Consider the following 27,203-nt stretch of genomic DNA (forward strand, 5'->3'; position numbering starts at 1 on the left):
ATTTATTTTATTTATTTATTTATTGCTGTTTTTGTTTGTTTTGGCTCCTCCAGCCAGCTGGGAGTACAGGTCAGTGCTGTGTCCCCAGGATGTGGAACCTGCAGTGCTGGGGACTGACTGTAAGGGCCACCCCAGCTGTGCTCTGGGGACTTCAGGGCTATGCCCAGGGCGGCTTGGGAGGCCATATTGTGCTGAGGATCAACCCTGATTGGGCACGTGCTCTAACCATTGTACCATCCCTAGCCCCAGTCCCTTGATTTTTAAATTACTAATTAAAATTTTTTGACTACACCCAGCAGGAATACGGCTCCTGGCAAAGTGCTCGTACTCAGAAGCCTTTTGTGGTGGTGCCTGGGGAATCACGGTGAGGGGCTGCACCCCAGCCCCCCGCATATAACGCAGGCATACTTCAGCCCACCGTGACCTCTCCTAGCATTTTTGGATGAAATCCAAGTCCTTTTTTTTTGTTTGTTTCTGGCCATACCGGGTGATGCTTAGGGCTTCCTCCTGCCTCTGTGCTTTGGGATCACTCCTGGCAGGCTCTGGGGGCCACACGAGGTGCTGGGGGCTGAACCCAGTTGGCCACGTGCAAGGCAAGTGCCTTAACCCCTGAATTATTTATCTCTCCAGCCCCACCAAATCTTCTGGCCTGGCCTCAGCCTACCTTTCCAGTCTGGTCTTTATTATTTATTTTTTAGCCACATCCAGTGGTGCTTGGGGGTCACTCCTGGTGGTGTTCATGGGACCAGAGGGGACAGAGCCCATGGACCTTTCAGCTGCCTCTCCATCCTCACTAGCCTGGTATTGTACCCCTTTTTCTTTTTTGGGGGGAGGAGGATGGGGCACAACTAGTTGGGCTGAGGGCTTACTCCTGGTTCTGCTCAGGAATCACTCCTGGTGGGACTTGGGGTGGGGGAAACCATATGGGGTGCGGGGAATTGAACCAGATCAGCCACATGTAAAGAACACCCTACCCACTGTGCTATCTCTCAGGCCCCTCACTTGAACTTTCTGCTCCATCTACCCTAGTCAGCTGCTTGAATAGACTCGGCAGCTTCAGAAGTCTCAGGACCTCTGCAGGGACTCTTCCTGGGTGGTCACTTTTTCCTCTTTGCTTAAGTCTTTTAAGTCTTTGCTTTCTTTGAGGTCTTCCGGACCCTTCAAGCTCAATTGAAGGTACTTACAGAAATTCTTCAAAGCACACTGCTACTTGCATCATAATACCATTTATCTTCGTTTGCAATTAAATGCATGTGATTATTTGCTTAATGGTTGTTGCTCCTAAGATCTGCAGGGCAGGCTCCTCCCCGGCCCGGGTCAAGGAGGGACGTGGTCCCAAAGGTTTCTCTTGCCTGAGTCTGGCGTGTTGGGAATGTGGACTTTGGTGGCGCATGTGATCTTAGGGAACGCACTTAGCTATGCCGAGACTTCAGTTTCTTCATTTGTTCATAAATAATGTTTCCTTACCCCTGGAGTTGCCGTGTGGATTAAAGGACTGTTCCTACACATAGACATCCGTAGCTTTTAGGCGGTTCTCTGGGGAAGCATGGGAATTCCCGTGCATTTTTAGAACGAGAATGCGGGTGAGGGGGAGACAAGGGATGCGCTCCGAGCCAACCTTTCTTCCAGCGAAACCGGCATCCGAGGGCTTTCGGGGAGGAAGTGGCCAGCAGGCCTCTCTTCTCTCTCCCCGGGGCTGGACCCAGCAGCTGCCCCTCCCCCCCAGACACCCTGGGCGGAGCCTGGCCGGCCGGAAGCGCGCAGAGGCGAGCGCGCCGGGCCCCAGCTGCGCGCTGGTGCCCAAACACGAGCGGCCCGCTGGAGTCATACATGATGTCACAGACAATGACACAAGCCGGGTGTCTCATTCCGACACTGCACCGAGCTGCGAGGTGTCACGCCCCGGGACAGCCCGGCACGCCACCTCCAGGGTGCTAACCCTTGGCCACGTGCGTGCGCTCTGGCGCACAGGTCCCCGTCCGCATCTCTCGGGGAGCCTGGCCGGCCGGGCGGGGCGGGGGGTGTGTGGCTGGGGTCGGCGGGCGAGCCCCGCGGGCGGGCTGGCGAGCGAGTGATGTCACGGGCAGTGGTGGGTGGGTCACCCGGAGGTGAGGCGCCTCCGGGCGGGTTCAGCGAGAGTTCAGCCGCATTGCATTAGGCAAATGAGGCCCGGGCTGGGGCAGGGGGTGTGTTTGAGGGGGACGACACTGGGACCACCCCGCTCTTCCCCGCCCGACACCTCTTCACCAGGATAGCCCCAGACCCAGGGTTGACTAAAAACACGGAGACTGAGCGCGAGCAGAGATGGGGAGGGCGGGGGCTCCCGCCCCTCTTCCGTCCTGGGCTCGGACCTTCTCATCCCCCCCCCTCCCCCGCCGCCCAGTTCCTTGCCCCAGGCTGTGCTCCCGTACCCCCTCCCGGGGCAGCCGATCCTCCTCCTTCGCCTCTTCACTCCTCCCCTTCCCAAGCTCCCCCCACTCGCCGCTCCGCACCCCGCCTCTCAGCTCCCAGCCTTTTGCCAGCTGCAGCCAGACCTGCCGGGAAAGGGTTAAGCCAGGGGCGGCGCCTGGATGGGACTGGGCGGAGGATCTGGGGTGGGAGTGCAGGGGAGGGGGGCGCCTCGGCTGGGGGGGCCTGGGGGGGAGCCCAGGGCGCGCACCGCGGGAGACCCAGTGCGCCCCCCGCAGCCCCGAGGCCTGGCGGAGGCGGAGCCGCACGCGCGCACGCACGCGGGGTCCCCACCCGCAGCCGGAGTCCTCGCCCGGGAGAAGCCCGGGAGCCCCGGCCGGCCGAGAGGAGGAAGTGCCCGGTGACACCCCCGGGCGCACGAGCCCGCCCCCCGCCGGCGGACTCGGGGAGCCTCGGGACGGCGCCTCGGACACCAGCATGAGTCTCGAGCCGGGAGCCCCCTCGAGGTGAAGCCTCCGAGCCCCGTGCCCCGCCGTGCTTTCCGGGGGCGCAGTGGAGGGCCCCCCGGCCCGCGCACGCAACTTCCCCGCTTTCCACCCGGGACCGGCGGAGGAGCGGCGGCAACTTGGACACGGGACCTCGGGGCGGCGGGCGGCGTGGGGGGGCCCGTGCCCGCACCCCCAGCCGCCCTCCCGGATGGCGCCGCCGGCCGAGTGAGGGAGGCGGCGGCGGCGCGCGCGACTTCCCCGCCCGGACCTCTGGGCAGCGCGGGGACGATGTACGAGAGCGTGGAAGTGGGGGGGCTCGCCCCCAGCCCCAGCCCGTTCCTGGTGGTGGATTTTTATAACCAGAACCGGGCCTGTTTGCTCCCAGAGAAGGGGCTCCCGGCGCCCGGCCCCTACTCCGCCCCGCTCCGGACTTCGCTTTGGAATGGCTCCAACCACTGTAGGTACCGGCCCCGTCTCCTATTGTGGGCGCGCGGCCGCTGCGGGTGGGGGGGCTTCCGCCCCTGGGGTGCGGCCTGGGGCGTGGGAGGGGGGTGTCTCGGCTCTGTCCTCGCTTACCCTCGTGTCTCGCTCTAAGGAGGTGCCTTTTATTGGACACTTGGCCCCTTGGGTATTCCACCCCGCCTGTTTGCTAGGGCCCAGGAACTTGGGGGGGGTCTCCTCCCTCCAGGAAGTAGTCGTTCATCATGCCCACAGGGGACACGAGCCCCCTGCCCCCAGTTGGTACCTTGTTTGCAGTCCAAAGCTGCATGTGGAGGGGACCTTTGGGGGCTCTGGAACGTGGGGTGCCGGTCCTTCCGATCTGAGGCTTTCCAGGAGGAGGGGCCTCTGCCCAGCTTCCACCCCTGCCCAGCCTGGGGGAGGGCCCCCTCTGGGCCCCTGCCGCGACCCCCAGCTTCTGCTCTTCAGTCATCAGAGGGGATGGCAGGGGAGCAACCTTCGTGTTGGCAGCGGGGTGTGGCAGGCGGGGGACACCTTAGCCAGGCACCCCCTGCCCTCTGGGCTGCCCTGCCATTGCCCTCGGCTGTCCGAGGGTCGCGGGAATCTCGGATGCCACTTGGCCAGTACCTTTCTTTGAAGCCCCAGGAGCGGAGGTGCGGCCCGTCCGGGAGGACCTCCCCCCACCCCCCCCCCGTTCCCCACACCCTAATCCGTTGATTCTCCGGGGGTTGAGTTGGGTTTGTTGGGTGCCGGCCCACTTTGGAAACCAGCGCGTCCTTTTGTTACCCTGTTTGCTCCTGGGGGTGGCGGCCGGGGCGCCGAGGGGCACCCTGGAGCCGGGCCTCCCCGGCCCACGCCCCCGTCTGGGTGCTGGCCCCTACGCGCGCGCAGCTGCGTGCGCCCGGGTGCCGGGGTGCGCACCTGGGCCTGCCCCGCCCCCGCGGGGCGCCGGGGTACGAGAGGGCGCTCGGGGGTTATTGTTCCCGGGCTCGGGTTTCTTTCTCCGGCGCTCGCTCGGGCGCAGCTCGTCCCCGCGCCCCGAAGGCGGCTGCAGTGGGTCTCCGGGGGCTTGGCATCTCGGGCGGAGGTGCGCGGCGGGAGCCCCCCGCCGGGGCTGCAGGAAGAGAGGCGGAGGTGGAGACCGCCCCGCGGCTCCGGGCGCCACCTCCACCCCAGCCTCCCCTATTGTCCTGCCCCCTGACCTTTGGCCCGGCCCGGCCCTGCGCCCCGCCGGGAGCTGCTGACGCAGCAGCGGGAGGAGGGGGCGTGCGCGCCGTTGACTTTGGCTGCGGGAGAGGTGAGAGGTGTGCCGGGGACCCTCCTCGGGCCTCCCGACCCCTCCCACGCGCCTAGCGGGTTTCCGAGGACGCGGGGAAGCCTCCCAACTCCGGCCTGACGCTGCGTCCTCCCCGCCGGGCCGCCCAGCTCCTGGGGCCGGACCGGACGCCGAGGCCGAGCCCCGGGGCTGGACGTGGAGGCCTGCCTGGGCCGGGGGCGCTGAGGCCGGGCGCCCGGCCCCAGGCAGGCCTGTGTGCATCCCCAGTGTCCGGAGCCTGGGGACGGGCTGGAGGGGGCTTGTTTCCCCGGCGCAGGAAGGACCCAGAGCCCGGGGTGGTGATTAAGACCACCTGGGGTGATCGCAGGGAGACCCTTGGACGGAGCCTCTCCGGGGCTACCAGGGGCCTCGGGGGCCTTAGAGCTCTCCAGCCCCCTCACTCCAGTTCTTTGCCCCTGCCCCCAGGAGTGCAGCGGGCGGAGGGGAGAGGCGCGTGGTGGGCCCTGCGGGGTGCCCTCGGCCCCTCTGCCCTCCCCCCGTTGCACTAGAGGACAAGGGGTACACAGGATGTGGCTCCCCATCTGTCCCCCACCAATCTCCGCAGCTCCGCCTCCGCCCGCTCCCAGACGTCCAAGAATGTGAAGCACGTGGATGCCCGTAGTGGGGGGAAGGGGAGATACTATCGCAGCGCGGGGGGTGGGGGGGAGCACACGGGGAGGGGGGCCTTCCGCGGCGCAGCAGCCGGGGCAACCCCTCCCCCCCCCCCCCCCCGCGCGCGCAGGGGCGGGGAGGAAGGGCTCTGGGAGGACCCCCTCACCCCCGCCCGGGCCGTCCCTCCTCCGGGGGTGCGGGCAGCGGCTGCAGCAGCTGGGCTGGGAGGGGAGCCCCGGGCCGCCGGGCTGACTTCCTGCTGATCCCCTCCAGGAACCGGCCTCTTTGCTCTCGGGGGCTCCGGGGCGTGGGGAATCCGGCGCGCGGCAGCCCGTGGGCGGCCCAGCGGGAAGGGGGAGGGGACCCCGGCTTCCTGGGCCGCTTCCAGTGGTGTGGTGCGTGGCGCAGGAACTTTGAGTGGAGAAAAGTGTGATGCCCGCAGCCGACTGGCCGTTGCGGTTTGGGGGAGGGGGCGGGCTGTACCTGGCCCTCGAAGAGCTGGGGTCAGAGGGGGCAGACTGGGCTGACATTTAGCAGTGTTTCTGGTGGGGATGTGCCTGATGTCCGCGGTGTGGTGTGGGGGGCTTGCTGAAGCCTCTTTTGGGGTGCGCTGGAGAGAGGATGCCCCCTCCCGGCCTGCAGCCCCCACCTTCAGAGTCCGCCTAGGCTGGAACTCAGTTTTCTAGGATCCGGGTCCTGGGCCTGTACAGCCCTTCTTCCTGGGCCCCTCTCTGCACCCACAAGCTCCCCAGACCCCTCTGCCTCCCTTGGGGCTCACCCTAAGTGTAGGGCAGGGATAGAGGGGGGAAGCCAATCTTCTCTGGGGGTTGGAGACCAGGGCACCCCCCTCCCACACACCCCCCCTTGTCCTTGACACCCCCCCCACCAGTCTGGATTGTCTATTGTTACTCCTTTTTACGTCTTGGAAAAAGTTAGCACAACAAAGGGTTCCTTTGTGGCTGGCCCCTCTGCCTCCTGGCCTCACCCTGGCCCCCCCCAAGCCCGCCCCCCAGCAGCAGTTTCCACCAGGCCTTTCTCCCTACCTTGTCTGTCCCTGGAGTGGGGTGGGGGGTCCCGCCTGGACAGGGCAGCGTGCTGGGTGTTGGGGTGTGGGGTTGGGCCCCCCACTCTTCCCACTGCTTTGCACAAGGAATGGGGGTGCACAGCTGGCCAGGGAAGTGAGTGTTCAGGCTTGGTGCTGGGGAGCTGTGAGGCCTCCCTGCGCCATCCCGAGCCCCCCACTGCACCCCTGTCCCCCCACACCCCTGACCCTGGACTTGTGGGGGACTTGATGGGGGGTGTCAGTCCTGGCTCTGTGCTGGCCTGGGGGTTCAGTGTGGTGTTCAGGGGACTTTGCAGTGCCAGAGTTGAATTCTGCTGGGGCGCGAGCTGTGTGTGACCTCACCACTCGCAGACCCTCCCCCAGTGTTGGATTTGGAGTGACAGGGAGGCCCCCTTGGCCCTTCTTGGTCTGGGACAGGTGCCTGCCAGGGGCCCCGGGCACAATCGGCTTCCCCTGCTGCCCGGGCTGTGGGCAGACTGTCCCCTCCACGCCTAGCACGGCCCTCTTGTGCCTGGGGCTCTGGGCGCTGCCCCTGCTGGCTGGGTCACCCCTCCTGGCTGCCCTCTTGCCGCTGAAGAACAGGAGAGGGGGAGCACCCTGACAGTATTGAGGCCAGACAGACAGACCATTGATGGGAACAGAACCCCTTTGTCATGCCGCTTCCCCAGACATGGCACCCCAGCTGTGGGCTTCCGGGGGGGGGGGGGTCAGGGCGGTGAGGGGGGGCCCTGGGGACACCGCTTCCTGTGTCCGGGGGTCCCTACTTACCTCTGGGAGGCCCTGCCCCTGCTCTGCTGCACGGGGGCCCCAGGCCCTCCTGCAGGTCCCTGGCTGGGGGGCCCTGTTCAGGAGGGAGGGGCTGTGGCTGCAGAGGGGGTGGGGGGAGCGGAAGTGGAAGGGTGGGGGGAGTGGCCGGCTGGCTGTGAATATCCTGTTGACCCCAGTTTCCTCTGTCCCCAGCTCCTGTCCTTTTCCCTCTGTCCACATTGGGTCTTAACTCCTTCCTAACCTGGGGAGTCTGGGAAAACTTACACACACACACACACACCACTCCCTCTCTCTCTCTCTCTCTTTCTCTCTCTCTCTCTCCCCTACCCCCAGGTGTGCATGCACACACACATATACCTGCCCACTTGTGCACACATACTCCTGCCCCCAGGTGTGCACACACACTCCCATATACACCCACACTCCTGCCCCCAGATGTATACACTCACACTCACACTCACACTCCCTCCCCCAGGTGTAGCTTGTTCACAGAGGAATCTTGAGGTTTATAATCTGGTCTTACTGGTTTTGAAGGTGGGGTCCCGGGGAAGTAGTGGGGCATGATGGGGTGCGGAGGTTTGGTTGGCAGCCTCATGGCCCGGGTCTGGCTGGGAAACCCCAGCTTCCTTGATACTGCCCCTGCAGGTTGGGCGCCTGTGGAGGGTTGCAGGGGTGAGGTGTGGGGGGTTGTCCCTGAGGACCGAGGGGGCTCCTGACCACCCTGCCCCTCTTTTTCCTGCAGCCATCGAGACCCAGAGCAGCAGCTCCGAGGAGATTGTGCCCAGCCCCCCCTCGCCACCGCCCCTCCCCCGCATCTACAAGCCTTGCTTTGTCTGTCAGGACAAGTCCTCCGGCTACCACTATGGGGTCAGCGCCTGCGAGGGCTGCAAGGTGAGTTGGATGGGGTTCCTGGGAAGGGTCGTGTTCCTGCCACATCCTGGGCACTTGGCAGGGTGGAGGGTTTCCGGAAGTGGACCTGCTCTTGCTTCTCTGCAGGGAGTGGCAGCAGCCTTCCAGGAGAGGGGACGCCTGCAGTAGGCCCCCAGATGGGCAGGGGTTCCCGAAGCCCCAGGTCCCTCCTGCAGAGATGCTGTCCCCATCTCCATCCTCCAGCTGGCAGGGCGTGCACCCGTGCTGCCACCGCTGCCTGGGTTACCATGGTGAGCTGGCGAGCAGCTCTTGGCCTGGGACCCAGGAGGCCTGCCCCCGGCGGCCCTGCCTGAACCTTGCCACGGCAGCCTGGCGCCCTGCCTCGGCCTCCCTTCAGGTGTAGGCAATGGCTCCCCAGCGTCTGGCTGGGTTTCCCTGGGCCCCACTGGGCTCCGGGGCTCTCAGCACCCCTCCCAGATGCTCTGCTCTAGGCGGGCTTCTCACTGCTCCCCAGAACTGCTCTTCCTGCGGCTTGCCCTCCAGCAGGGCGCTGAGTGTGCTCGGCTTGGTGACTTGAGTGGCTGTGCCCAGGTGTGGAGTATCACCCGAGAGTGTCTGCCTGCCCTGGGTGTTCCCCGTTGGTTCCTGATCAGTCTGGTGGCCTGTTTCTGTTCGGTCTGCAGAGCCACTGCCCAGCCTGGTTTGTCTGGGATCAGTGTATATGCAGATGGGCTGGAGTGATAAAACAGCAGGGAGGGTGCTTGCTTGCACGCAGCCCACCTGTGTTCAGTCCCCGGCAGCCCAGACGGTTCCTTAGCCTGCCAGAAGTAAACTGTGATCACAGCTGGGTGTGGCCTCCAAATAACAAAAAGTACACTGATCGGAGTGCATGCAGATCATTGTACATGTGTTTTTTGTTTTTGTGGGTCTTTATTGCTTTTTTGGGTCACACCCGGCAATGCACAGGGGTTACAACTGGCTTTGCTCTCAGGGATTACTCCTGGTGGTGCTGGGGGACCATATGGGATGCTGGGAATAGAATCCCGGTCAGCTGTATGCAAGGCAAACGCCCTACCCACGGTGCTATTGCTACAGCCCCAGATCATTGTACATGTGGATCACTGTACATGCCGATCACAGTACAAATGGATTGTTGTACATGCCTCTTTGGCATGTACAACTCAGATCATTGAACATGGAGATTGGAGTACACGCAGATCTTTGTACATGCGGACCATTGTATGTGCAGATCAGGGTACACAAAGATCGTATCCACAGATTGCTGTACATGTGGGTCATTGTGCATGCAAATTGGAGTACACACAGATCATTGTACATACAGATCATTGTATGTGCAGAGTACACACAAATTGTTGCATCCATGGATCATTGTACACATGGATTATTGTTCATGCAGATTGGAATACACGTGGATCATTGTACATGCGACTCCTTGTAGGCACAGATCACAGTACACATGGATTGTTATATCCACGGACCATTGTACATTCAGATCAGAGTACACGCAGATCATTGTACATATAGATTGGAGTACATGCAGATCATTGTACGCGCGGATCATTGTACATGCAGATGATTGTACATGGAGATTATTGTACACACAGATTAGAGCACACTTGGATTAGTGTACATGCAGATCATAGTACACGCAGATCAGTGAGCATGCCGGTGCCTGGATGAAGACTTATTCTCCTTAGCACATAGTTGCATGCTTGCACATGGGTCGGGCACCAGCTCGCTGGTCCCCCAGCCCCCTCCTAGGCCTCCTGTTCCTGTGCTTGGTTGCTGGGTCCTATCCCAGAGGGCCACTGTCCTGTCTAACTCCTGCTCCCTGGGCAGTGCTTTCCGGGGGAGGGGAAGGCAGCTTGTGAGGGAGCTGAGGAGGGGCTGGGGTGATGCCCTGACTCCTGCCCTCCACCCCAGGGCTTCTTCCGCCGCAGCATCCAGAAGAATATGGTATACACGTGCCACCGGGACAAGAACTGCGTCATCAACAAGGTGACCCGCAACCGCTGTCAGTACTGCCGGCTGCAGAAGTGCTTCGAAGTGGGCATGTCCAAGGAGTGTGAGTGCAGCGCCGGGAGCAGGGCCGGGCCAGGGGTGCGTCCATGGGGAGGCTTGGTGCCGTGTGGTCACGGGCCTGTCGCCTGTCTGTTTCTGTCCTTCTGTCTGAGTCCAGCTTCCCTGTGCCCAGGCCTGTCTGCGTGTCTGCTCTAAGCCGCCCAGCCCTGCGAGGCTCTCAGAGGCCTCCTGAGGGCCTCCTGATGGTGCCTCTTTTGGGGTGTCCCCCAGAGGGGGCTCTGGGACATTGGTGCAGGGAGTCGCTGGCCCAGGGCTGGGAAACTATTGTGTGGGGAGCCGGGGACAGGAAGGACCCGTCAGACCCCCGAGGGACGGGGTTCCAGTTGGGGCTCAGCTGAGGCCTGATGGAGGCGGGCAGCGGGGCTGGACAGCAAGACCCTCTTGTGTTGAATCATGGGTGTTGCCATGGTGACCGGTGATTGATGATGTCAGAGATAAATGACGCTGACAGACGCCTCCTTGTCTGCGTGGCCGTTGCCATGGAGCCGGAGCCTGGGGGGATGGGGTGGGGGAGGGGCTGCGGGACCCCCAAGCCCTTTGTGGGGAGGGCAGTGGAGGAGGGAAGTGGGGTGGGGACGCAGGGAGGACTCGAGGGACCCCAGACAGGAGGGGGGCGGTTCCACAGCACCTTCCTACCCCCCGCCCTTCGCTGCCTGGCCCCGGAAGTGCCAGCTCTGAGCTGTGGGAAGAGGGTGAGAGCTGGGACCTCCCCCGTCAGGGCCCGTCACATCTCCTCAGCTGCCACCTTCAGCTCCCAGAGCTGTGCAACCCAGGATGGGTTGGGGTTGGGGTGGGGACCCGTTCCCCCCCCCAGCTCCCCCTCCCTGTTCCTTCCCTCCCCCCTTCTCCTCTGGCTCTCTCTGTGCCCCAGCTGAGCAGCTGCCATTTCAATAGAATTAAAGCTTCCGAATGATAAACGTCTTGTCACAGCTGCAATTTTCTCTTCCCAAATTATCCCCCCACCATCCCTCTCCCTCTCCCTCTCTCCCGTGCTCTTTATTGAATTTGCAGAATCGACATGAGTGATCTCCAAATTATGCCAGCCGCCCCCCCCCAGGCCCCCTCCCCAGGCCCCCACCCCCCACCCCCTTCTCCCTCTCCTTCCGCGTCAGGCCCCGTGAGTGATTGTGTGTCTGGGATAATCGGCTGGTAACGACCCCATCGCTTCTTTAAAGCCGAGCCGTGTGTGCGGCTCAGCGCCCCCGGCGATTTGTCAGCTCCCCCGGCTAATGGGCCGAGAGATTCTCCCACCCGGGCCTCCTGCTCTTGGGCTGGGGAGCTCTGCCCGCCCCAGGAGCAGCAGCGCCCAGATCCCCAGGAGAACCCGAACCGGCTGGGCTGGGGCCAGTGGAGGCAGGAACTGGGCCGTCCTGGGAATGGAGGGACACAGAATATGGGGGTGATGGTACCCAGATCCTGGGGGCTGGACTGCAGTGGCTGGGGGACTGGCTAGGCCTGGGAGGGTCTGTATGTGTGTCCTGGGACCCGAGGTGGGACTTAGCCTGTGAATTGGTGACATGCCAGGTTGGGTTGGTGGTGGTCCCGGCGAGTTTGTGTTGGTGGGTGCCTGTGTTGGTGGCAGTTGGCACATGTGAACATGTGTTTTGGTGAGCGTGCATTGGTGCATATGTGAACGGTGTGTTGGTGGTGCTTGTGTTGTGAGTATTGGTGCATGTGTGTACTGTTGGTGTGTGCACTGGTGTCAGTGCACACGTGGGTAATGAATGTATGTTGGGTATGTTGGCATGCACGTAGGTGCATGTGTTGGTCCATGTATTGTGCGTGTGTTGGTGCATTGGTGTGGGTGTGCCTTGGGCCCAGGAATTCCCAGGGTGGTTCCCAGACACCCGTGAGTGTCGGAGGGTGGTCTCCGGCGGGGCTGGCCAGCCGCTGCTGCCCGGTGACCCGGTGCTCTGTCCCCAGCTGTGAGGAATGACCGGAACAAAAAGAAGAAGGAGGCCCCGAAGCCCGAGTGCTCCGAGAGCGCCACGCTGACGCCGGAGGTGGGGGAGCTCATCGAGAAGGTGCGCAAAGCACACCAGGAGACCTTCCCTGCCCTCTGCCAGCTGGGCAAATACACTACGGTACGGCGGCGCCAGGTCCCTCTCCCACCCCTGCGGCCCTGCGTCCTCCTCTCCCCACGGGCTCTGGCCTCACTTTGCCCCGTCCTCCCAGAACAACAGCTCCGAGCAGCGCGTCTCTCTGGACATCGACCTCTGGGACAAGTTCAGTGAACTCTCCACCAAGTGCATCATCAAGACCGTGGAGTTTGCCAAGCAGCTGCCGGGCTTCACCACCCTCACCATCGCTGACCAGATCACCCTCCTCAAGGCGGCCTGTCTGGACATCCTGGTGAGGGCCCTGGCCCTGGGCTTCCCACCCGTGTCCTGGCGTTGCCCTGTCCTGCCACTCAGGTCACGACCTTTCTTAGCACGCAGACACCGGCGCTCCCTGCCCGCCTTCCACTTCTCCTAGAGCGCGGCCTGCCCGCGCAGCTCCCCCCACACTGCCCAGCGTCCTTCCCTTCAGAGCCCTCTCTCCTGCCCCTCCTCCCTGGAGGAGGGTGTGCCTCAGATCCTCTGTGGCCAGGCCAGAGGTGCCCCCCCATCTCTCCTCCTCCGTTTGTTGGCAGCTATGTGAAGGGAGGTTGCAAAACTGTGCTGCCTCCTGGAGGGAGCGGTGGGGGCAGGGCAGGCCCCCTCTCTGCCCGACATCCGGGTTGGGGGAACTCCCTGGAGGAAGTGTGTGGGGGGGGAAGTGGCGTGGAGAGGCCAGGAGAGGCTTCCCTGTTGTGTTGGTCTGAGGCCAGATGGGTGCAGGGCGAGAAGACAGGCGGGGCTGGCGGCAGGACAAGGGCCGGGAAGGGCGGAGACCACCAAAGCCAAGGCCTGAAGGCGTTTACCGTCCTCCCTGAGTGCTCCAACTGCCGGCTTGGGTGTTGGGGTCAGACTGTACAGGGTCAGGTCAGTGCCCACATGATTAAAGCCCAGGCACATTTATTGAGATTTTTTTTTTGGAGGGGTGACGTTGGGACCCTCACTTGGTCTTGACAATTCTCAGGGGGACCATGGAGTGCTGGGCGCTGGACACTAGACACCAGCCTCCTGCCTGCAAAGCACAGCCTACCGCCCCGGCCCCTGAGTGTGGCGCCACCTAGTGGTGGTAGCCTGCCATGGACTCCCTGGGACCCAGGACCATGCAAGGCAGGGCTGTTGGACAGAGTGGCCAAGTGGCCGTGACTCTGAGCCCACCTGTCCTCTGCACCAGATCCTGCGGATCTGCACGCGGTACACACCCGAACAGGACACCATGACCTTCTCCGATGGGCTGACCCTCAACCGGACCCAGATGCACAACGCCGGCTTCGGGCCCCTCACAGACCTGGTCTTCGCCTTTGCCAACCAGCTACTGCCCCTGGAGATGGACGATGCAGAGACTGGGTTGCTCAGCGCCATCTGCCTCATCTGTGGAGGTGGGTCGGGGGCTTGGGCTGGACCCAGGGGCGTCGCAGCCCCCCCCCCCCACATCTGCCTTAGGAGCAGTCTGGGTTCCCCAGGGGAGCTGGAGGGGTGAAGCATGGCAGGTGCTTCTTAGTGTGCCCCTGGGCAGTGGGCAGTGGGCAGTGGGCCAGGGATGTCCAGCTGATGGCTCTGCAGGGCACGAGGGAGGCAGTAATGAGGCACATTCCGGCCAGCAGTGGTGCTCAGGTCTTAACTCCTGGCTCTGCACTCAAGGATCACTCCTGGCCGTGATTGGGGGATCATATGGGTGCTTGCTTGCAATCAAACCCAGGTCTGCCACGGGCCAGCCAGGCAAGCGCCCTCCCCACTGTCGGCTGTCAGCAGTCCTGTGCCATTCCGGGGATGGTAATGGGGTGGATGACCTGCCCGGAAACACCCTGCTGCCATCAGGGATGGGAAGACTCCGGGGACTCCAGGCTCTCCCCTCCCCCCCCCCTTTTTTTTTCTCTGACTTCGAAGAGGCTTTGAAGGAAGGTGTCTGGCAGCTCACATACCCCCCCAACAACCCCTCCCCACCTCCATCCTGGGTCTGGCAGGGAGTTGGGGAAAGAGCCCCCAGGCTCCCCACTGCTGGGCAAAGCGCGCCCCCTGGCGGCGCAGCTGGGGAGCGCAACTGAGGGGGCGTGGCTTGCTCAGACCGGCAGGACCTGGAGCAGCCCGACCGCGTGGACATGCTGCAGGAGCCGCTGCTGGAGGCGCTCAAGGTCTACGTGCGGAAACGGAGGCCCAGCCGCCCCCACATGTTCCCCAAGATGCTGATGAAGATCACAGACCTGCGGAGCATCAGTGCTAAGGGTGAGGGGTCCCCTGCGCGTGCCCAGGGCCAGGCCCACCCAATTGGGCACCCTTGGACTGACCCCCAAAGACCCCGCCTAGGTGCCGTGAGGTGTCAGTAGTCGGGGCGGGGGCAGAGGAGGCATGTCCGCGAGCAGCCCCAGCCTCAGTTTCCCCTGGGGGGGGTACACGGACGTGATGGGACTAGAGGGGGTCCTCTTCCCGGTGGGTTGAGCACTGACATCCCTTCCCCACAGGCGCCGAGCGGGTGATCACGCTGAAGATGGAGATCCCAGGCTCCATGCCGCCCCTCATCCAGGAGATGCTGGAGAACTCCGAGGGGCTGGACACTCTGAGTGGACAGCAGGGGGGTGGGACGCGGGACGGGGGCGGCCTGGCACCGCCGCCCGGCAGCTGTAGCCCCAGCCTCAGCCCCAGTTCCAACAGAAGCAGCCCGGCCACTCACTCTCCGTGACCACCGCGTGCTGTGGACGCCGCCCGTGCCCCGGCTTCTCTCTGCCTTTCAACCAACCTCGTGGCTCCCGGCCCTCCTGGCGGGTGTCTGCCTCCGTCCTGGGGGGGCTGCATGGAGGAGGCGGCAGGGGCCGAGCACCTAGTCAGCTGCAGTTGGCACAGACATCTGGGCCAGGCTGTGAACTGCGTGAGGACCCCCGAGTCCCCGGGCCTCAGGGTAGAGCCTGGGGGCCTCGTTCATCAAGACACCTCACTGTCCATCTCGCCTCATCTTCATCACCAGCAGATGCCAGGACCTGGCTCCCCTGTTCTCAGAACTCGCAAGCCATTGCCCCCCTGCCCCGTTTGGAGCCCCCTGCCTTGGTTGGTGACAGAGGGGTGGGCCAGGGGCGGGGGGTTCCCCTGTACATACCCTGCCACACCAACCCCAGGTATTAATTCTCGCCGGTTTTGTTTTTATTTTAATTTTTTTTTTTTTGGTTTTGATTTTTTTAAATAAGAATTTTCATTTTAAGCACATTTATACTGAAGGAATCTGTGCTGTGTCTGGGGGGAGCTGGGCCTGGAGCTGGTGGGTCCCTGGGAGGGGGCCTGCCCTGCTCCCCACTTCCCTGTGCCCCCAGCCCTCCCTCCCCAGTCCTGCCCTCCTCGCGTTCCTCTTTAAAACTGTGAAGTACTAACTTTCTGAGGCCTGCGTCCTTCTGCCCCAGCACACTGGGTGTGGATGGTTTCAGGCAGCCCCAGAAGGAGGGGGCCCCCAGAGACTAGGACAGGGACAAAGCGGGGTGGGGGCCCTTCCCAGCCTAGAGGCTGTTTCTCAGCAACCCCCGACACACCCTGCTCCCGGTCCTTGGCAGTGTTGCACCCCCGAGGGGCCTGTGTCATCTCTGCCCTGCAGCCCCCAGTGTGTGCAGGGGCTGACCACAGAATCCTCTACCCTCGCCCCAGCCTCAGCCACCAGCACCGCCCCACAGACCATACACACAGACACACACACACACACACACACACACGTGCACGTGTGTGCATACTCAAGCATGCACACATATACGTGCATACACTCATGCACTCTTGCACTCGTGCATGCACACACATGCGCATGTGCGTATATACACACACATGCACACACTCATACACACTCATGCACACACTTGGCCTGAGTTCCATTTCCCTGGCCTGCCCCCCCATCTCCACCAGCACCCCCTCCTTGCCCCGCAGGACGGGCCTACAGGGGGTCTCCTCCCCTCTCTCTGCACCCCCGGGTGGGGGAGCTGCTCTGCCCTGCCCTCTGTGCCCTGGGGTTGGGGGTCTCATCTCCCCAGAGCCCATGGGTGCGCCTGTTACGGTTGGAAAGCCCCCACCTCCCCGAGACCTACTGGATGAGAATAAAGTTCTATTTATTCTATGCATGCCTGGAGCCTCACTGCCTCCCGCCTTGGTCTGGGCGGGGCCCTGGGGATGGGCCCCAGATGCCCAGACGTGAGCACCCCTTCCTCCTGGGTCTTCGGGATCCTGTGGGAGGGGGCAGGCTGGCCCTGGGCCTAGAGGCCCAGATAGCCCATGTCAGAGAGTTAGGGGTGTGAGGAGAGACTTGGGCCAGTCTGAGGGAGGAAAAACCAGCTCCTGGGAACCCCTAGTGGGAAGCTACGGTTGCCTGTCGAGAGGTGACACTGATTCTGTTTCTGGAATGGCCACCGGCTCAACCTTCCTCACGGCTGGGCCAAGGCTGTGGCTTGGTAGAGCTGTGTATGAAGGCCTGGCTTTGATCCTTGTTTAATCTTTTGATTCTCCGGGGAGAAGAGAAAAATCTCTAGCCTTCTAGTGGTCAGAACTGCCAAGGGCTGAGCATCTTTGTATGCAGGAGCCTTGACCTTGATCCCCAACACTGCATGGTCTTGTGGCCCCCAAGCACAGAGCCAGGATTAGCCCCTGAGCACTGCCAGGTGTGACCCGCTTGCAGGCAGTGGGTGAATGTGGTCAGGAACCCGTCCGTCCAGCTGCCTCTGGAGACGGCCCTTCCCCGGGGCCCTTCTGTGGGTGAGAGGCACAGAGGGCACATTTCATGAGAACCCAGCTGGGGTCAGAGAGACAGTGCAGCTGGTAGGGCCCCTGCCTTGCACGCAGCTAAGCCTGGTTCCATCCCTGGCATCTCACATGGTCCCCCAAGCACCACCAGGAATGATAGTCTTGAGTGCGGAGCCAGGAGCAACCTCTGAGCATCGCCAGGTGTGGCAAAAAAAAAAAAAAATCAGAAGACCCTAACCATGGCTGCTCCTGGTTGAGAAGATAGTGTGGCAGGCATTGGGGAGTGGTGGGGTGCGAACCTAGAGGGGCCCAGACCTAGGGTCACACCGAGCTAGTGGCAGATCAGAGGGACTCGTGCTCTGGACTGTCAGCTCTCAGCGAGACCTGTCCTTGAAGCACCTGAAGCTGGTTGACGGGCTGGGGTTTTGGAGCGCCCACGGGGGCTGTGTTTGGGATGCCCGTGTGGGAGGCCCTTCCACGGAGACCCACCGCCATTTCCACTTTCACCACTAGGTGGCGGTAGCGCCTCGCTTATCTCAGCTCCTCACTTCTCTTCCTCGCTTGCTCCAGACTGGAGCCTGAGAACAGAGCGAGACCTTATCCCCCAGGAACTATTTTCCTTTTTTTTTTTTTTCCTATAAGACTCGGAAATGAGGGTTCCGAGTTACAGGACAGTGGATTGGGCGTTTGCCTTGCACACATGGTTGACCTATGTTCAGTCCTTGGCACCTCGTGTGTCTCCCTGAGTCCCGCCAGGAGTGATTCCTTAGCAGAAAGTCAGCGATAAGCCCTGAGCCCCGAAACTAAAATAAAAAGAAGAAAAACCAGCAAACCAGCCACCGTGAGTGCACACTGTACAGTAAAAGGGAACTAGAAGCTTTCAATGGTAATGCTTGGGCACAATCAGGCCTAATATGACCCTGTGCAACATGGTCAAAAATCCCATAATCTGAAACTTTTATACTTTGGTTTTTGGGCCATACTTGGTCATGCCTGAGGGACCATGCAGCGCTGAGGATGAAACTTGGGGCTCCAGCACGCAGAGTATGTCTGCAGCCTTTTGAGCTACAGTTCAAAATAGTTGATGCTATTTTTCACAAATGCACAGTAGCACTGGCCTCCCGTTGTTCATTGATTTGCTTGAGCGGGCCCAGTAACGTCTCCATCGTGAGTCTTGTTGTTACTGTGTTTGGCATATCGAATATGTCACGGGTAGCTTGTCAGGCTTTGCTGTGTGGCCGAAATACTCTCGGGAGCTTGCCGGGATCTCCGAGAGGGACGGAGGAATCGAAACCAGGTTGGCTTGGTTGGCCGCGTGCAAGGCAAATGCCCTACCCGCTGTGCTATTGCTCCGGCCCTTCACAAATGCATGTGGATTTAAAATAAAGCAGGGTGTTTGTATAGACTGTATAGTGGGCAAGACACTTGCTTTACATGCAGCCAACCTCAGTACTGCAAAGGAGAGAAGGAAGGCGGGAAAAAAGGAGGGAGGGGAGGAAGGGAGAAAGAAGGGAGGAAAGAAGGAAGGAGACAGGAAAGAAGGAAAGGAAGAAAGGAGGGAGAAGGGAAAGAAGGAAGAAGGGAAGGGAAGGAAGGAAGGAGAAGGGATGGAAAGGGAGGGAAGGAAGAAAGGATGGAAGGGAGTTGGAAGCTATGGTGTGTAAGAAACTTGGAAGCTGGGGAGGGCTGTGGGAATAACCCCACAGGCTGAGTGCAGGCTCTGCAGTGGAAGGGCTGGGTTTGAATGCTGCCTTACACGGTGCCCTGAGCACTGTCAGTCCATGGCCCCAAGCACCTAGCTGGGAGCAGCTGCTGACCACTGGGCCAGATGTGGCCTCTCCCTGCCACAAACCAAGAGAAGGGGTGGATGTTGAATTAAAAACGGACAGGGGGCCGGAGCGATAGCACAGCGGGTAGAGCGTTTGCCTTGCACACAGTCGACCTGGGTTCGATACCTGGCATCCCATATGGTCCCTTGGAGCACCACCAGGATTAATTCCTGAGTGCAAAGCCAGGAGTAACCCCTGAGCAATAATAGTACAGTACTTGCCTTGCATGTGGCCTACCTGGGTTTGATCCCTGACGTCGCATAATGTCCCCTGAGACCACGAGGAGGAGTGATTCCTGAACAAAGAGCCAGGAGCAAGCCCTGAGCATCAACAGGTGTGCCCCAACCCCCACACAAAAACAAAACAAACAAAAAAAAAACCAAAAAGCTGACAACGAAGATCAGAGAAATAGGGGGGCTGGGGTTAAAGCCCTTGCCTGCATGCTGCTGACCCCAGTTCAAATTCCCAGCTCCACACTCAGTCCTTGAACACACCCAGAGTCACTGCTGAGCACAGAGCCAGAAATAGGCCTGAGCACTGCCAGGTTTGGTCCCACCAAAAGGTAATAAATGAAACACACCTGACCATAGTAACACCGTGCCTTCCCTGACCCCCCCAGAATAAAGAAAAAAACGCTGCTGCAGAGACCTTCCTGCTTTTCTGTGTGGACCAGGCGGTGCTGGGCATTGGAGCCACCTCTTCCGCCAACATCTGGATGACGACTTTAGGTCCCGCGAAGAGCACTTACTCGGGAGGACACCATGGAATCACTGGTCCAGCCCACTCAGTGCCAGCAGGCTGCCCTCGCTTCCTCACTGCTGGGCTGGGGGCCACAGTGCTTACTAGTTGACCTGGCATCCACTAGCCCCTTCCTTCAGCGGTGGAAGCTGTTTATCTGCAGACATTGTTGCCCAGACCCCAGGGCACCAGCCCAGGGCTGAGCACTGGCAGTGGAGTCAGCTCAGTCACTGAGCTCACAAGCCTACATGGAGCCCAGAGCCCCTTCACAGGGAGACCCAGGACCGTAACTGGCCTCCATCAGGGGCCAGTGGGGTCCAGAGGCCCAGCTCTCACTAAGGCCTGTGGGAGTGGAGGACACAGGTGTTCAGCAGGCCTGTGGCAGGTCTCGGAAGGCTTCCTGGAAGAGGTGTATCTGCCTACTAGGTGCTTAAGGGGCAGTGAGTAGATGTGATGCCAGACTTGGCAGCTGTCACCAGTGCATGTGGTCACCATCCTGGGTTTGGGTGGGGGGAGGTGGGAACAGGAAGGGCTAGTGTGGGGGCTGGGTCCTCAGGACGAGGGGCTCTCAGCCAGCCAGCAAGGGGGCGTGTGAAGGGCACTTCAGGGACAGGAGTGGATGCTGTGTGGGGACTCCAGCCTGGAGGCTGCCCGGGACGCTCGGAGGAGAGGCTGAAGCAGATGAGGTGAACAGGGCAGCAGCACCGGACACGCCGGCACCTTCAGGACGGCACTGAGATGGTTAGGGGCGCACCTGAGGGGCTGGGCACCTGCACCTGCTGGGACCCTGTCTGGGTCCCTACAAGCCCCCAGCGGCCACTGCACACTCTGGCTTCAGGATGGAGGGGCCCCTGCCCGGGCACACATCCTCCTCTTGCTGCCCCCTCGTGCACATGCCCCTTCCCGCCTGTCCCCAGTCCTGCCCACCTGGAGACTTCCTCTCACTTAGCCTCCGCTGCCCAGCCCTCCAGCCCACACAGTAGCCAGAGCTGACCCACAGGGGAAGGAACAGGAGGTCTCTCCCTCGCGCGGGCTGAAGGATGTCTCACTCAAGGACTTCGCCCGCCTCTGTGCTGCTTTTAACGTGGCCGTGGTTGGACTGGCAGTTGCGGGTGTGACTCGGGGCATGCACAGCCCTTCAGTATCTCTGTGGGTGCTATGGGACAGCGCCATGGAACGCAGCAGTGCCCGGGCGGGCTGCGGACATCATAGCCGGGCACTGGTCATTCCTGCCTGAGGCCTCAGGGATGGGCCTCAGCCACACACGGGGGCAGCTGGAGGGGACCCTAGTGCCATCAGCTCAGAAGGACTGTGCCCAGCAGGGGGGCTGTCGGGGCACTGCAGAGAGGGCAGTTCTGGGCAGAGGAAGATGGACAGGCTAGTCCCAACACTTGGTGGCCAGGCCGGAAGGACAGTGCAGTAGGTAGGGCACTTGGCTCGCACCGCCCACCTGGGTTTGATCCCCAGCATCCCATACAGTCTCTGGAACCTTCCAGGAGTCATCCCTGAGCACAGAGTCAGGAGTAAGCCCTGAGCACTATCAGGTGTGGCCCCCCAAACAAATAAACAAACAACAACAAAATCCAAAAAACTTGGAGGTCGTGTTGGGCACGTGCTTGGTACCAGAACATTCTGCTGTTTGGAGGCACAGAACCCTGGGGGCCTGGTTGCGGGGAGGGGGGGTGTCTGGAGAAGCCTGACATAGGCCCGACTCACCCCAGGAAGGGGAGCCCGGGCGAACTTGGCAGGTGTAGAAAGACACCTCCAGGGGTGGGAGGAATAGGACTTGCCCGCACACAGGGATGCACGAGCCAGGAGAGACCCCGGCACTCAGGCAGGGGTCCCAAGTTAAAACAGACGCATCCAGCTGCTGTGGGCCACAGGCAGGAGAGGGTGCTGAGAAATGAATGGGGTCTGGTCAGCAGGGTCCATGGAAGCCCCAGGGTGTGGCCAGAGGGTGGCCCTGGTTTGTCACTTAGCTCCTGGGCCACTTTATGGAGAGTGGCTTCCAGGAGGTGAGGGAGGAAAGTCAGATGGAGATGGCGGCAAGGGAAGGGGGGTGCTGGGGGCACGTTTCCTCTGTTTGGACCGGGAGGGAGAGCAGTAGGGAGAGGGGGTGACCACGGGGAAGAGTCCTGCTCGAGCCCCACTGACCCCCCCATGAAAGGGCCACAGGCTTCAGGGTGGGTGGTGAGCACAAGTCCCAGCACACAGGCTGTGGGAGGCCTCCGGCTCCTCTGGGGGTCCCTCGGGAGACCCCTTCTTGCCTGCAGTGCCCCTGAAAGTGGAAAATGTCTGCACGTGCACACAGGGCTCACGGCTGCTTATGCTTGTACACACAGATGCACACATGGATGAAGATGCACATGTGGATACACAAAGATGAACACAAGTGTATGCACAGGTTGCACACACAAATGCACATATATCCACAGTATGCATACAGATGCATACGGATCACACACGGATGCACACACAAATTCACAGATGCTCACATACGCACATACGAATGCGTACACAGATACACACGGTGCACACAGATGCACACACTGATGCATACATGGATGCACCCAGATGCATACATGGCTGCACGCATGAGTGTACACACGAATACACATAGATGCACGTATGAGTACGCACACAGAGGTACACAGATGCACACATGGGTGCACATAGATGCACATGGATGGACACAGGCACACATGGATACATACGGATGCAGACAGGATACTTACAGATGCACACATGGATGCACACACAGATGCACACACACGTGGGAGCATACAGGATACACATGGATGCACACTTAGATGCACACACACAGATGCATACACATACACACAAAGACAGGCCGAGCTGACCCCGCACTCAAGCACAAACGTGAGCAGGGCACACCGAGCCCATACCTGGTTTGCACGCCCAGTTCACACACACACCCAGAACTGATGCCGGGGTCACAGATGCACGCGGCGGCCTCGTGCGCACATCCACAGCGACCACGTCTCCCTCGGACCACGCCGGCGAGGCCCTGGGGGAACCGGGGGCCGCAGCGGGTCCGTCAGACCCGCAGCCTCCGTCCTCCCGGGCCCAGCCCGCGCTCTCGGGCCCCCCCGGCGTCTCGCCCGGCAGGCATCCCGGCTTCCTCCTGGTCCCAGGCCTCGACGTCCGCAGCTCGGCCGGGGCAGCGGGCAGCGGCCGGGCTCCTAGATGGCCAGGTCGTGGCGGCCGCGGCCGGCGGGCGGGCGGTGCGCGTAGGCGGGCGGGGCGCCGGGGGCGGGCCCGGGGCGCCGGGCGGGCGGCGGTGGCGGCGGCGGCGGCGGCGGCGGCGGCCCGGGCAGCAGCTTCTGCGCCTCCTCGTGCGCGCGGTTGCAGCGGTTGTCGCGCTCGGCGGCGCGGCGGCCCTTGCACAGCAGGTGCGCCAGCTCGGCCACGCTGAGCAGCGCCGAGAGCAGCCCCACGGCGAAGTAGAAGAGCACGAAGACGGTCTTCTCGGTGGGCCGGCTCACGAAGCAGTCGACCGTGTGCGGGCAGGGCGCGCCGGCGCACGCGAAGTGCGGGGCCACGCGGAAGCCGTAGAGCAGCGTCTGGCCGCCCAGGAAGGCCAGCTCGGCCAGCAGGCGCAGCGCCACGCTCAGCAGGTAGCAGCGGCGCGCACCCGGCCCGTCGGGGCGCCCGCCGCCCCCCGCGCCGCCCGCCTCGGCCGCGCCGCCGCCGCCGCCGCCGCCCGCGGGCCCCTTGCCCGCGCGGTGCATGGAGTAGATGACGAAGAGCACGGGCGGCGCGGACAGCAGCAGGATGTGGAAGAGCCAGAAGCGGTAGTGGGACACGGGGAAGGCGCGGTCGTAGCACGTCTGGCGGCAGCCCGGCTGCAGCGTGTTGCACACGAACTCCTCCTGCTCGTCCTCGAACACGGCGCCGCCCACCGTGGCCAACACCAGGATGCGGAAGATGAGCATGACCACCAGCCACAGGCGGCCCACGAGCGGCGACTGCAGCTGCACGGCGTCCAGCAGCGAGCCCAGGAAGGCCCACTCGCCCATGGTGCTGGGGACGCACGTGGGGCGCGGGTAAGCGGCGGGCGGGCGCCCTCAGGGGGAACCCACCCCACCAGCCCACCCGGCCCAGCCGGCCTCGCTGGCCTCTCCCTGGACGGTGAGTTGAGGATGGGGGAGGGGGCTTAGCTTCTGGTGGTGGTGGTGGGTGGGTGGGGGGTCGCAGGACTTAGCACAGGCTGGTGGAGGTAGGAAGGGGTGAGGTGATTCTCAACTGTGGGTGTCCGGGACACAGCCCGGGGTCCGAGCGGTTGACCAGTGCTCCGCTGGAGTCCCCAAACCCACCTGCCGAAGTCTCTAGACCCACCTCGAGGGAGAAGACAGCCTGGGAGTGGGGGAGCCCCACCTCCTCTCCCCCTGCAGGGAACTCCGCCCAGAATTGGGGGTTGACACAAAAGGAGCCCCCACTTCCATCACTGTGGGGATGAGTCCTGCGTCCTGGGGGATCCCCTGCCACTAGGCCCAGCGGGGCCCATCTCCCTCCTGCCGCCTCTTGACCTCTTCTGAGGCTCCTCATGCCTCCCTGAACCCTGCACTCACTGCCCCCACTCTCCAGGGGGGACCCCAGACCCCCCAGGCCCACTCACCCTATGGCCGGAGCGCGGACCTCACAGCTGAGCGCGGAATCTTGGGAGATGGCCGGGACCTGCGCCTCCCAGCCCCTCTTTCATTTTCCCTTTTGGGTTTGGCGAGGATGGATGACAGGACAGGATGGCCGAGGGGCTCGCTCTCCCCCTTCTCTTAAAGGGACAGGGTGACCCTGCGGGGCAGCTCCACCCTTGGGAGCAGGCAGGGCCACGCCCCCGGGGCCCTTGCCCTTCCTTTCCATCCCTCTCACCCCCACCCGCACCACGGCCCCCTCTCCATTGGAAACTGGGGTGTTGATCAGAACCACACCTCTCACTACGGAAGCTGGGGGCTCTTCCACACCGGAAGATGCAGCTCTTCAGGAGAGCACTGGTGTCTGCAGAGGCAGCGAGGCGCCTCAGGTCCAGCCCTGCCACGGCTGACCTTGGGCAGTCCCCAGATTCCTCCGCACTCAGGCAGGGGCTGGCCACCCCAGGCTTCCTCCTACGGAGAACAGATCCCGTGTGGAAGGTTCCCGAGCCGCTGTCTGAAGTCCAGCGGGGCCCTTGGCTTCCTTCCTGTCCTTGCGGGGCCCCAGATTCCCTGTCTTTGTAGAAGGTGAAACAGAAAGGGAGCCGAAGTCTCTCTTCTCCCTGCTGCCCACAAGGGCTGTGGCCCTGCTGGCCCTGGGGCAAGACTGACACTGGGGTCGGTGAGCGCCTGGTGAGGGCTGTCCCGGGTAAGTCCTGCCTGTCCACGGCTGCGGGTCAGGGTAGTTCATGCCCTGAGGCAGGAGGGCCACTGCTTGCTCTGGCACACTGTCAGGAGGTCACCCATGTGCCTCGTGGACTGTCCGTCCATCCTGGCCTGGCTCCCCAGGTAGTGGTCCAGGGCCTCTGAGGCCCAGACTCTGGGGGCGCAGGGAGCTGGGCAGGAGCTCGCCTCCCTGGTGCCCTTTGCCCTCTGCAGCCTGTCTGTGCTGCTGGGGGCTCCTGCCCAGCTTCAGGAAGGGGTGGGGAGGTGCCCTTCGGAGTCCAGCCCCTCCTGGAAAATCCCTGTGTTAGTGCCCGGACGTGCTGGGGGGCCTCCCACCCTGTTCCGGGGAGTGGGCACAGCTAGGGAGACGCTGACCTGGACAGAGGCCAAAGGAAAGCACGTGCTGGGACCCCACATGGCAAAAACAGGAAACGGGGCTGGGGGCTGCTGACCTCCACTTGCTCCTGGCAAATCTGGTCCCCGACCCCCACGTGTGATGCCCCGCTTGTCCCCCCCGCCCCCACCAGCTCCAGGAATTGGGCCTGCCCTGTCCCCAGAGCCCTTGCTGGGTCAGACCATCCGGCCAGCCTGGAAAAATCCCAGTAGCCCTGGGTGGTGGGGGCGAGGAGGAGGAGGAAGAGGAGGAGGGGGGAGGAGGAGGGGGAGGGAAGGAGGAGGAGGAGGCCCACCGTGGCCCCGGGCTGTCCTGTGTCTGATGCTGCAGGGACAGGAGACACCACAATCTCAGCCGCCCTCCTTCCAGATAGTCCCATCCAGCCGGGAAGGTGTCGCTGAGGCTCCGCAGAGCTGCCGGGGCTCGGCTCGGCCTCATTCTGGGCTGGCCTGGAGGTCGGGCCTGTCCCGCCCTGGCCATGGTCATGCTCAGGCCCAGACCCCCGCCCTGGCCCCTCAAGCATCACAGACAGCAGAGGTGTGTAGGAGTTTGTCTCCAGAAAAGACCGTTTGAGACTTCCAGAGACCACCGTGTATGGCCTATGGCTTCCCCCCTCCAACAATTCAATTTTTTTAACTCCTGGCAGTGCTTGGGGAACTGGACATCGTGCTGCGGATCAAACTGGGATCAGTCGTGTGCCAGGCAAGTGCTTTACCCCCATACTCTAATCTTGGTGTCCAGTGTGGATGTATTATAAGTAAAGCTGTTATGAGCACCAGAGTACAAATCCTTTTTTTAAAAATAATTAAATTTATTTTTAGAAATTGAATTACAGTGAGATACACTGTTACAGCCTCTAGAAGTCCATTGTACCATGGAGCGGTAGCACAGCGGCCGGTAGGGCGTTTGCCTTGCATGCTGCTGACCCGGGTTTGATTCTTCCATCCCTTTCGGAGAGCCCGGCAAGCTACTGAGAGTATGGCAGAGCCTGGCAAGCTCCCTGTGGCTATTCCATATGCCAAAAAAACAGTAACAAGTCTCACAAGGTCAAACAAGTTACTGGTGCCCGCTCAAGCAAATCAATGAACAACCAGAGGACAGTGCTACACTGTTACAAGGTTGTTCTTGATTGGGTTTCAGTCATACAATATTCCAACACCTGTCCCTTCACCATGTACATTTCCTACCACCAATGTCCTGTGCCCAGTTTCTCTCCTGCCCCCAACCCCTGCCTCTATGCTCTATGACATGCATCTCTCTCTCTCCCTCTCTCTCTCTCTCTCTCTTTTTCTTTTTGGGCATTATGGTTGGCAATACAGATACTGAAAGATTATCATGTATATCCCTTTACCTACTTTTTCTTTTTTTCCTTTACCTACTTTCAACACTCAGTTCTTGCCCAGAGTGTTTCCAAGTATTACAACTATTATCCTTTTTTTTAGAGAAACTTTTTTATTTTCATTTCTCTGGTCAGTATCTAGGATGTTAAACTTTTGTCTTTGTTCTTGGGCCACACCCAGCAATGCTCAGGGCTTCTTCCTAGCACTTAGGAGTCACTTCTGGTGGTGCTCAGGGGACCATATGGGATTCTGAGGCTCGAACCTGGGTCACCTGCATGCAAGGCAAGCACCTTGCTCACTGTACTATTGCTCTGGCCCTGGATGTTAAGCCTTTTTTATTTCAGACCACAGCTGGCAATACTCAGGGATCACTCCAGGTGAGGCTCAGGGGACCCCTTGGGGTGCCGGGTCTGGGACTGGGGCCGCATGCCCGAATCCCTGTGCTGTCCCTAGGGCTTTATAGCAGCACGTCATCTTACATTTCCCTTCCCGTTTCTCTCAGGCTCACAGGAGCCAGGACTGCTTCTCTGATGACAGTAGTTCTTCCCTGGTTTCCAGCTGCATCCGCTATGTGCTGGTGAGTGCAGAGAGCTGTGATTGCCCCTTCCACAGGAGGGCAGGAGGCCTCACTCCATTCGTGACTGTG

At 61.7% G+C, this 27,203-nt stretch overlaps 2 protein-coding genes across 3 annotated transcripts in view; one reads left to right on the top strand and one right to left on the bottom strand.

Annotated features, from left to right (window-relative positions):
• The window catches only part of RARA (retinoic acid receptor alpha), a 40,744-nt gene extending 25,771 nt beyond the window's left edge, over positions 1–14,973 (top strand). The window contains exons 1-8 of one of the 2 annotated variants that reach the window (XM_056127722.1): positions 2,808–3,354; positions 7,857–8,005; positions 9,929–10,070; positions 12,011–12,171; positions 12,263–12,439; positions 13,355–13,559; positions 14,245–14,403; positions 14,640–14,973. In XM_056127722.1, the coding sequence (XP_055983697.1) occupies positions 3,186–3,354; positions 7,857–8,005; positions 9,929–10,070; positions 12,011–12,171; positions 12,263–12,439; positions 13,355–13,559; positions 14,245–14,403; positions 14,640–14,857 (1,380 nt within the window). In that variant the 5' untranslated portion in view covers positions 2,808–3,185 and the 3' untranslated portion in view covers positions 14,858–14,973. Of the gene's footprint in view, positions 1–2,807; positions 3,355–7,856; positions 8,006–9,928; positions 10,071–12,010; positions 12,172–12,262; positions 12,440–13,354; positions 13,560–14,244; positions 14,404–14,639 lie in introns of those variants that run through there. The other variant, XM_056127721.1, reaches the window with a different exon arrangement.
• Positions 14,974–22,651: 7,678 nt separating this feature from the next.
• Positions 22,652–24,144, bottom strand: GJD3 (gap junction protein delta 3). The gene is made up of 2 exons (XM_056126550.1): positions 24,088–24,144; positions 22,652–23,492 (listed from the first exon to the last, which is right to left on the bottom strand). The coding sequence occupies exon 2, from the start codon at positions 23,486–23,488 to the stop codon at positions 22,652–22,654; it is 837 nt and encodes a 278-aa protein (XP_055982525.1). The 5' UTR covers positions 23,489–23,492; positions 24,088–24,144.
• Positions 24,145–27,203: the final 3,059 nt, after the last annotated feature.

Source organism: Sorex fumeus, unplaced genomic scaffold (assembly GCF_029834395.1).
Source record: "Sorex fumeus unplaced genomic scaffold, SorFum_2.1 ptg000063l, whole genome shotgun sequence".
Taxonomy (NCBI): domain Eukaryota; kingdom Metazoa; phylum Chordata; class Mammalia; order Eulipotyphla; family Soricidae; genus Sorex; species Sorex fumeus.

Excerpts from the sequence above, each read along its gene's own strand:
- GJD3 (XM_056126550.1), bottom strand. The coding sequence starts at position 23,488 with ATGGGCGAGTGGGCCTTCCTGGGCTCGCTGCTGGACGCCGTGCAGCTG.